This window comes from Rutidosis leptorrhynchoides, chromosome 6, assembly GCF_046630445.1.
Source record: "Rutidosis leptorrhynchoides isolate AG116_Rl617_1_P2 chromosome 6, CSIRO_AGI_Rlap_v1, whole genome shotgun sequence".
NCBI classification, from domain to species: Eukaryota; Viridiplantae; Streptophyta; class Magnoliopsida; order Asterales; family Asteraceae; genus Rutidosis; species Rutidosis leptorrhynchoides.
The window spans coordinates 192430496-192440660 of NC_092338.1; the positions used below are offsets into that span (position 1 = coordinate 192430496).

The following is a 10165-nucleotide window of genomic DNA, read 5'->3' on the forward strand; positions in this document are numbered from 1 at the left end:
TAAAACATTTCATAATCATTTGCATTTCACAAGTAAATATTTCACATATTCTTTCTAATGCCAATTCTTAAATTCTTACAAGCGTGATCAAGACTTATAAAAATTAAAAATTAGAAGACATAAAAAGAATATCAACTGTAAGCCTTGAAGCTAATTTCGCACATTACGCATATGCATCTTAGGTTACATATAACTTTGCGCAGAGTTATGCATAATATCGCTTTAGTAAAACAACATGCCACGCATTAGGTAAAGTTCGCCCATCCACATCCGCAAGCTTATATGAACCTGCTGCATTAATTGCTACAATTTGATAAGGGCCTTTCCAATTAGGTCCCAATTTGCCAAGCTTTTCTGCTCTACTTGCCTCATTATTTCACAGTACCTATTCACCTATATCGAAAGACAAAGCTCGTACTTGTTTATTATAATACTTAGCGATCTGCTGTTTATTATTCGCTTCTCTGAAAGCAGGCGTTAACCTTCGCTCTTCAATGAAATTTAAATTCTCACCCAATGCATCATCGTTTGCTTCTTCTTCAAAGTTAGCGACTCTATGCGTTGGCACAAGAATTTCAGCGGGTATTACTGCCTCAGAGCCATATACCAAACTAAAAGGTGTTTCCCCTGTGCTTTTCTTGAAAGTAGTGTGATGGGCCCATAACACATTGGGTAATTCATCCACCCAACCGGTTCGCTTTTCGCATAACCTCCTTTTAATGCCATTTACAATATCGCGATTGGTTACTTCACATAATCCGTTAGCCTGTGGATGCACTACTGATATAAATTTTTGTATTATATTCAAATCAGTGCACCATGTCTTAAAAGGATCTTTTGCTATTTGTGCACCGTTATCACTAACCAATTCACGGGAAATACCAAATCTGCAAACAAAGTATTCCCACACAAAGTTTCGCACTTGCACACCAGTGATAGTGCGAACCGCCTTAGCTTCCACCCATTTTTTAAAGTAATCAATTGCCACAATTAGAAACTTGACATTGCCAGGTCCCGCAGGAAATGGTCCTACAATGTCAATAGCCCACTTGTGAAATGGCCATGGCGAATTAACAGGAATCATATCATGCCTTGGCATTCGATTTTGCAGAGCATGCCTTTGGCAACTTTTACATCTCTTAACAATTTTTGCAACATCGCGATACAGGGATGGCCAAAAGTAACCCATCCGCATAATCCTCGCAGCGATAGTTTTATAGCCTGAATGCAGTGCACAAGAACTGCTATGCACTTCATCAACTATCATTTCTGCCTCAATTGGTCCAATACATCGCATCATTGAACCGCAATATGATTTGCGATATAAGATATCATTTTGAATGATATACATTGGTGCTCGCTCTCTTACTAGGCGAGCTTCGCGCTTATCACTTGGCAAAACATCACTGCGATTGTATTGCAAAATTGGTTCCATCCAATTTGACTGCTCCTCTTCAACAGACGCAACCATTAAGTCATTATCTATTGATTTGCTTGGCAATTCCTCACCCCAAACTTGTTTTTGAAAGTGTGAAAACGCTAAAGCAGCCAATTTACTTAAAGCATCCGCCTTCTTATTTTGACTTCTTGGCACTTGCGCGAGTTCAAAGTATTTAAGCCGCTCTGCCAAATCTTTCAATAATTGCAAATATTTCTGCATTGAAGAATCATGTGCTTCAAAAGATCCATTAAACTGATTTGCTACTAACTGCGAATCTGTGAATGCCCGTAACTTAGTTATATTCATTCTTCGCGCAATATTTAAACCAGCAAGTATCGCTTCATACTCCGCTTCATTATTTGTCACATCAAAATTAAAACGCAACGCGTATGTATGCTCTTCACCACTTAGGCTTGCCAAAACAAAACCCGCACCTGCGCCCTCTGCACATGAAGCACCATCAGTAAATAAATCCCAAGTTTCGCCCATTACTGGTTTTAACGTTGTTCGCTCATTAATCACCTCTAATTCTCCAGACATTTCAGCGAGATAATCCGCCATAACCTGACCTTTTACAGCACTTCGCGGAAGGTAAGATATTTAATAAGCACCCAACTCTACCGCCCACAATGCAAGTCTGCCAGATATCTCAGGTTTTGTTAAGACTTGCTTGATCGGCATATTGGTTAACACATGTATTGGATGCCCCTGAAAATATCTTCTTAGCCTTCGCGATGTTAAAATAAGCGCGTATACAAACTTCTCAATCGGCACATAGTTTATTTCACTTCATGTAAGGGCTTTACTAACAAAATACACAGGATTTTGTATTTTATCTCTTTCCGCAATTAAAACTGAGCCAAAAGCTTCATTTTCCACTGATATATAAAGGTATAAAATTTTGCCATCAATTGGCGCTGTTAATGTAGGCAAAGTTTTCAACAAGTTCTTCATTTCTTGAAATGCAGCTTCTGCTTTGCTTGACCAAACAAAACTTTTTTGTTTTAACCAGCCTTTTAAAGATTTGAAAAATGGCAATTGTCTTTCAGCAGCTTTAGACAAGAAACGTGTTAATGCAGCTAACTTTCCCGTCAAACTTTGCACCTCTTTAACCGTTCTCGGCGCGGTCATATTTTCAATAACCGCAATCTTTTTTAGATTAGCTTGAATACCTTGTTCTGTAACGAGATATCCCAAAAACTTTCCTTCGGTTTTGCCAAAAATACATTTAAGAGGATTAAGCTTCATGTTTATTCTTCGCAATGTGTCGAATGTTTCGCGCATATCTTCTACGATTCGCTCTTGCGTTGCGCTTTTGATCACCAAATCATCAACATAAGCCTCAAGATTACGTCCAATTTGTTTTTCGAACGCGGTGTCAATTAAACGTTGATATGTCGCACCCGCGTTGATTAAACCAAAAGGCATCATTATATAGGAAAATATACCTTTGCCGGTATGAAAAGCGGTTTTGTCTATATCTTCTTGAGCCATTGGGATCTGGTGATAACCCCTTTTCGCATCCAAAAAACATTTATATGGAAAAGCGTGCAAAGATTCCACTTTTAAATCAATTTCTGGAAGCGGATTATTATCCTTAGGACACGCTTTATTTAAATCCATAAAATCAATACACATTCTCCATGAACCATCAGGCTTTTTCACCAATACTGGATTCACAATCCATGATTGGTATTGAGCCTCGCGTAAAATTCCAGCTCTCACCAATTTTGTTACCTCTTCACATAGCCATTTCACGCGATCTGGGGCCATGCCTCTACGCTTCTGCACCACATGTTTTAAGGCTGGATTTACATTAAGTTGGTGTTCCGCAATATGACGTGGAACACCAGTCATATCATTTTCACACCAAGCAAAAACATCCATGTACTGCACAAGTAACTGCACAATTTGTTTCCTTGTGTCCGCACTAACATTACATCATACTTTAATTTTTTGTTCGGGATACGCGGGATTAACCAATACCATACTTTCCGTGACTTCCGCTGCTTCTTGAACTGCACATTTTACATTAATAGCCGCACAAATGGGCACCTTGCTTGTTGAATTTATTGTTACGACACCTTTGCGTGTTGCGAATTTAATCATGCCATGAATTGTAGATGAGACAATTCCGAATTTACCTAAGGCAGTTCTGCCTAACAACATGTTATAACAAGATGAGGTTCGCATAACATAGAAATCTAGCCACGCTTGGCTCACTAAACTATCATCATTGTCATCAACAAGGTCAACATCTAAGGGCAAAACACCTATAGGCCACGAAGATTCCCCCGCAAAACCAGTCAGCGAAGCTGTGGTTGGTTGTAAAGTTACTCTAATACTCTCCGGCAGTTGATCAAAACATTGCTCGTAAACAATATCAACACTACTGCCATTATCAACATGAACTTTCATGATTATGATTCCAGTTTCTGCGATCTTGCACGATGCTACTATCGGCATTTCAGAGAAATCTTCGCTCTGCATTTTTGGAAAATTAATTGGCGTAATTTGCCAATTTTGATACATTCTTCCCGACTATCGCTTTTTTCCTCTTTTTTGAGCATTTGTTTGAGCAGCACCGTTGCTCATTATTTCAGTTAATCCAGCAACTTACCGCTAACTACAAACGTATTCGCATGTGAATCATCAAAATAATACACGATCAAAATTAAACAAGGCAATTAATCGTTTGATAGCACAAAACAAAAAATTTCAAGTTTAATTCGTAAAACGTGTCCCACGGATGGCGCCAATTGATCAATCCATAAATAATGAATTACTAAATTAAGGATCGAGTGCAATAATAAGATGGAGGATGGGATGTTTGATGATTATTTTGGGCCCTGATGATCGTCTTTCACTTTAGCAATCAAGTGATCAAACACCCCGACCCGGTCTTGATTGTCAATTAGCATGATTCACCTTAGCGCGATGTAAAAATCCCTTGGGCAAGATCACAAGTGGAAATCACAAAGGCTTGGGAAAATGGCAGAGAATCAACAACCTAAAAATGAGAGGCCATGCTCTCTATTTATAATATTCGAAATATCCGCGGTTTCCGGATTGCTTTACTATCCACGAAAACTTAGCGGATTAAACCGCAGTCTTTTATTGATACGAAAACATAACTGTTGTGCTTATTTTCAGCGGATATTGCATAACTTTGGATTATAATTCTCGTAATTCTGCTTTTAGCCTTTAGCAAATAAAATATGCATATACAATGCTATGTATATGATCATACGGTTACTAAGATTTATGAAAAAGGATTTCGTACACGAGAAAGGTGTACTGTATTTAAAAGATATCGCATGAACATTACAGATGGGTATAGGATTCGGGTCCATTTGTACCATGCAGCATTTAAATCTTGTGGTCTATCAAAATGATGAATTTTATTGTTTTATGATAAACCTATGAACTCACCAACCTTTTGGTTGACACTTGAAAGCATGTTTATTCTCAGGTAGGAAAGAAATCTTCCACTGTGCATTTGCTCATATTAGAGATATTACTTGGAGTCATTCATGGCATATTTCAAAAAGACGTTGCATTCGAGTCATCGAGTTCATCAAGAATATTATTAAGTCATTTATAGTTGGATATATTATGAAATGGTATGCATGCCGTCAACTTTCAATGTAAAGAAAGATTTTCTTTTAAAAACGAATGCAATGTTTGTAAAATGTATCATATAGAGGTCAAATACCTCGCAATGAAATCAACTATCGTGAATCGTTTATAATCGATATGAACGGGTCCTTTCAACAAACACCCACAATTTAATGTATCAAAACAGAATGCAAGTTTGAACATTTAATAAAATCTGCCAACATGCGTGCAGACTCTCTAGCACAGCGGAAGTCAAATAATCAAGTACCTAAGAAAACATGCGAGTAAACTTTCAACAAAAATGTTGAGTGAATTATAGATTCTAAATAATTATAAACTTTAGACCACAAGATTTCAAATGTTATAAAACATAAAAATATTATTCCATTAATCCATGAGTCACCTGGTAACCACTTAACCATTTCCATACCCTTACTAAAAAACAATATACACTGAACAGGTGTATCTTCAAAAATAACGAAGTACTAATACATTCCGATTATAATTTGCTAGCGCGACTAGCTCGAAATGGGGCCATCAAACCCGATAGATCTATCCATATGATTTGCGTTCACCAGTAGAAACCAGTGATTACAATTATCAGATTAGGGAATATTTTCGTTCAACTCATAATGAATAATTTAAATTAATTTCCACTTGTGTATAAACGTAAAACAAAAATTACATGTAATCTCATCCCAAAAATAATTTAAAATAGTATGAAAAACGGGACTATAAATAGAGCAGGTCGATATAAATAACTAACTTAGGTCAAGTGTTAGTATGATAACCATAGTACTTGTTGTAGTAAAGCATAGAACATTACTCGGTATGATTCGATATGATCAGGATAGCGTATAACACGTACTTTCTATTTTTAGAAAGTTTCTATTTTTAACAAGTTTCCATTTTTAGAAAGTTTCTATTTTAGGAAAGTTTCTATTTTAGAAAAGTTTCTATTTTAGGAAAGTTTCTATTTTTAGAAATTTTATATTTTTGGAAAGTTTCTATTTTTGAAAAGTTTCCTTAATTAGAAAAGTCAACAAAAGTCAACTGAAAGTCAAAGTGAACCGAAAGTTAACTCAAAAGTGAACCTTGGTCAAACTTAGTCAACATTGATATTTAAAGTGTAAATTATATTAATAATATAAGTTATAATATTATTTAAAATTATATTTGTATAAACATGTCATATCATAAGTTTAATTGAATTAAATTGAATTATAAAGTTAATGTAAGTTTAAATGATATACTCCGGAATAGATATAACATAAGTATTTAATTAATTAATTAAATATTAATCATATCATAAGTATTATTAATTAATAGTGAACTATTAATCATAATATAAGTATCTTGAATTAATTTTGAAATGTTACACATATCATAAGTATTTTAATATAATTATTAAACCGTAAGTATTTAATAATTAAATTGTATTATAATTAAATAATAACTAAATCTTATAATAAATAAATAAATAATTAATCTTTATTATAAGTTTTGATATAATAATCTTATATCATAAGTTTTATACTTATCATAAGTATTTCATAATAAAAAATGTATTAGTAATCATAAGTTTAATTATAAGAATAATTAAATCATAATTCATAATGTAATTATTAAATGATATAATAAATATGTATCATAAGTATTAATTAATAATAATTACTTTTATTACATAAGTAATTTAATAATAATGAAGATCATTATTTATATCCTAAGTTTCAATTTCATAACCATAAGTTTAATTAAAAATTCGCCGGGACATAACTTGAGCCTCGGGTGTCATATATCCTCGTCTAACCAACTATCCCGACACCTTAGAACACTCAAGAATAACCTAAATTAGTTCATGGGGTCGTGAAGAATAGCCATGAACCAAACTTTTCTTTAATCCGTTTTAAAACTTGTTTTAGCCATTCGGGGTGATCCGTGGCTCGGATTTCGATGACCCGAACATGAATGTTCATCCAATCATCAATCCTAACCCAATGGTATACCCTAAAGACTCCAAATATGGCCACAAAGTCGGACCAAACCTGGTCTTACAAGATATCAAATTTCAATCTCATCAAAACCCTAGATCATGCATAATTTATGATCCGTAACTCGAAATGACATGAATCCAAAGCCTAAAATTATGCTCTTGATGAGGGGAACTCATTTATACACTTTAATTAATCATAAAAATGAGTTAATTATAATGGTTTTAACAAAAAGGCTGCTATCCGCTTTTGATCAAACCGAAAACATATGAAATGGAGCATTTTTAAGCATCAAATCAACAACACAATAACACACAACTACTATAATATAAAAATAAGATCATAATTAGTAAAAATAGATAAAAATGAAAAATCAAGGGTTGGTGTTTATACCCTAATCAAGAATCAAACGGTGAATCGCGTACAGGAGACCGATCGGAGCATGAATCCTTAATTAATTTAGTGATTTGATGAAGAATTGGGGTAGAATTTGATGATATTTTGAGGTTGTGGTTGTGGTTTTTGGGGGGGCTAAGAAAAGAGAAAAAAAAAGAATGTAATAATTTTGTAAATGATCTAGAAAGAGGCTTACCCTATAAGTAACTAGTCAAACAAGTTACATAACACCCCCTAGGAGTTAGGGACGATTTTTAGGAGTCAAAATGGGCTATTTATTATTTCTAAATTGTAGCCCATCAAAATACAAAAGTTAGGACTTTTGAACCAACTCGTTTTGAGTCTGAATGAGCAAAATATGCTAAAAACAGTGAAGCGGTTAATTTTCTTAACAGTGTACTAGGAATAGCACATAAATACATAAATTATTACAAATAATAATTATGAACATAGTATGTTATAGAAATGTAATTAGATAGGTCAAGATACAAAAAATTCATAGCTGACGTTTCTCGATTCACAACTCGAGGCGGAAAACACCGTTGCGCGATTTAAAATATAGAAAGGACATGAATCCATGAAAAATAAAATATAGGAATATTTTATAATTTAATATGATATATGAATATCATAGATAAAATAATTCGAATTTGGAAATCAGGAAAATCTAATCGTTGGTTTAGAAACTGAAACGATTCACCGGAAAGAAATCTGAAATACGTAGAAACGTATAAATTTGAATATGACCACATTTAATTATATAACATAGAATAAATGAAATATTATTATTGAAATAATAATATAAGTCATAGAAATGACGTGGCAAGAATACTAGTTTACAGAAATTAAATATTAACGAAAAAGAATAACGAAAAAAGTAGGGTCGTGACAGACTTGACCCTAAGATAAGAACCTTGTTAGCTATCACATTACCTAACCACTTGTTCAAACTGATTAAGGGAAAATCGAATACTAAAGCTATGTTAGACTATCTTGATGTTACATATGAAGGTATGGATGAACTTAGGCAAAATAAGATTATTGCTTTAAAAAGAGAATATGAAATGTTATTTGCCTACAAAAGTGAGACCCTTAAGCAAACCTTCATTAAGTTTAATTCTTTAGTTGCTGACTTGCTTACCTTGAAAATCACATATACTGATTTTGAACAAGTCAACAAATTCATTGACTCACTACCTGCTAAATGAAAACCTGTTACTGACTCATTAAGAACCACTCAGACCTTAAATAATTTTAACATGTCATCTCTGTATGGTGCACTTTGGAACCATGAGAAGGCAGAGGCCAAACTTGAGCTTAATTTAAAAGAAAACCTTAAGTCTGCCCCCACCACTTCAAAATCTATAAAGTCAGATGATACAGCTCTTGTAGCTACTGCTAAAAAGAAAGCTCAAAAAGCATTACTGGTTCAAAAGTTGATGACAGAAGAAGAAGAGGTAGATGAAGATGATGAGCGTAGTGGTACTGGGTCTGATGAAAGCAGTGATGATAATGATATGGAAGGGTTTGCTGAAGGTATGGCTTTGTTGGCTAGGCAGTTCAAAAAATTCAATCGTAGTAGAACCAGTAAGCCATACAAAGTGAGTAAGAAGCCAAGTGCTAGGTATGGTAGTAAATCAGTCAAGGGCCTTAAATCTGAGTGTTACAACTGTGGAAAGGTAGGAAACTTTGCATCTGAGTTCATGTCCAGGAAGCCTTCATTACATGCTAACTCTTTTTCAAAAGCTGAAAAGTACAAGAACAAGTACAAGGCAATGAAGGCCCAAATGAAGGAATGTTCAAAGACTGATAAGAAGGAGAAGAAACCAGAAAAAGTGCTAGTTGCTGAACATCATGACTGGGATGAAACCAGCTCATCTTCTTCTTGTGATATTGAAACTAATAAAGAGTGTGCTGGTTATGCTACTGGTAAAAAGATGTGTTTAATGGCTAGAGAAGTAAAGGAGTTGCTAGAGGAAGAAAGTGGTAGTACAATTTTAGTTGATATGAGGGAAGCTGATCTGAAAAGAGATTCACCTCAATGGAAATATGTAATGTTGTATAAGGTTGATAATTTTTGAACTTATACTAATGATGAAAAGGCGAAATGTTTGACTACCTGAGAATTTATTTAAGCAGAGGCAGCAAATGTGAAGAAGTTTTCAAAAGTGAAATTAAATCTTTAAATGAAAAACTTAAATTCAAATCTGATTAAATTAAGATTTTGAAAGATGAAATTTTTAAACTTGAAAAACAAAACTATGCTTTAAAATCTTTTCACTCAGATGCAGCAGTAGTCCAAAACCAGCTTACTGACCTTAAAAGGGTGGTAACCTCTTGGTGTACATCTGCTCAACGCACTGCCAAGTGCATTAATGAGCAGATACCTACCCAAGTTAAGGCATTCTTTGCTTGTGACTATGCTGCTGCTGCTCATACTGAAGTTACTTGCTGCTCATACTGAAGTTACTTTCATGGACCCTGTGCTTAAAACTGATCCTGATGCTGTATTCCCAAATACTTTTGCTAAGATAGTTAATGGTAACGAGGTCTTCACAAATAAGGTTGTAAGACCTACTGCTAACCCACCACCTGCCAAGAAAGAGATAATGGAGGATGAAGTAAGAGCAAGAAAAGCTAGTACCTCAACTGATGAGACTACTTATGCCTCTAGCATCTACTACATGACTCCAAAAGAAGGACAGATAAAAAGGGAAAT

At 34.5% G+C, this 10165-nt stretch overlaps 2 protein-coding genes across 2 annotated transcripts; both read right to left on the reverse strand.

Moving 5' to 3' along the window:
• Nucleotides 1-385: 385 nt before the first annotated feature.
• On the reverse strand, nucleotides 386-2002 carry LOC139854322 (uncharacterized). Its single transcript, XM_071843633.1, has 2 exons — nucleotides 1186-2002; nucleotides 386-1029 (listed from the first exon to the last, which is right to left on the reverse strand). Exons 1-2 carry the CDS (start codon nucleotides 2000-2002, stop codon nucleotides 386-388), a joined length of 1461 nt encoding a protein of 486 aa, XP_071699734.1.
• A 228-nt stretch (nucleotides 2003-2230) lies between these two features.
• LOC139854323 (uncharacterized) lies at nucleotides 2231-3931 on the reverse strand. The gene is made up of 4 exons (XM_071843634.1): nucleotides 3389-3931; nucleotides 3078-3343; nucleotides 2890-2954; nucleotides 2231-2646 (listed from the first exon to the last, which is right to left on the reverse strand). The coding sequence occupies exons 1-4, from the start codon at nucleotides 3929-3931 to the stop codon at nucleotides 2231-2233; spliced, it is 1290 nt and encodes a 429-aa protein (XP_071699735.1).
• Between the last annotated feature and the right edge of the window lie 6234 nt (nucleotides 3932-10165).

Bases quoted from the DNA above. Each gene is read 5' to 3' on its own strand.
- LOC139854323 (XM_071843634.1), bottom strand. From the start codon at position 3,931: ATGCAGAGCGAAGATTTCTCTGAAATGCCGATAGTAGCATCGTGCAAG. The intron at 2,955-3,077 runs GTGTATTGATTT...GGATGCGAAAAG, and splicing joins CCTGATGGTTCATGGAGAAT to GGGTTATCACCAGATCCCAA. The intron at 2,647-2,889 runs GTATATTTTCCT...GCAAAACCGAAG, and splicing joins CGCTTTTCATACCGGCAAAG to GAAAGTTTTTGGGATATCTC.
- LOC139854322 (XM_071843633.1), bottom strand. From the start codon at position 2,002: ATGGCGGATTATCTCGCTGAAATGTCTGGAGAATTAGAGGTGATTAAT. The intron at 1,030-1,185 runs GTTACTTTTGGC...TTGACATTGTAG, and splicing joins TGCGAGGATTATGCGGATGG to GACCATTTCCTGCGGGACCT.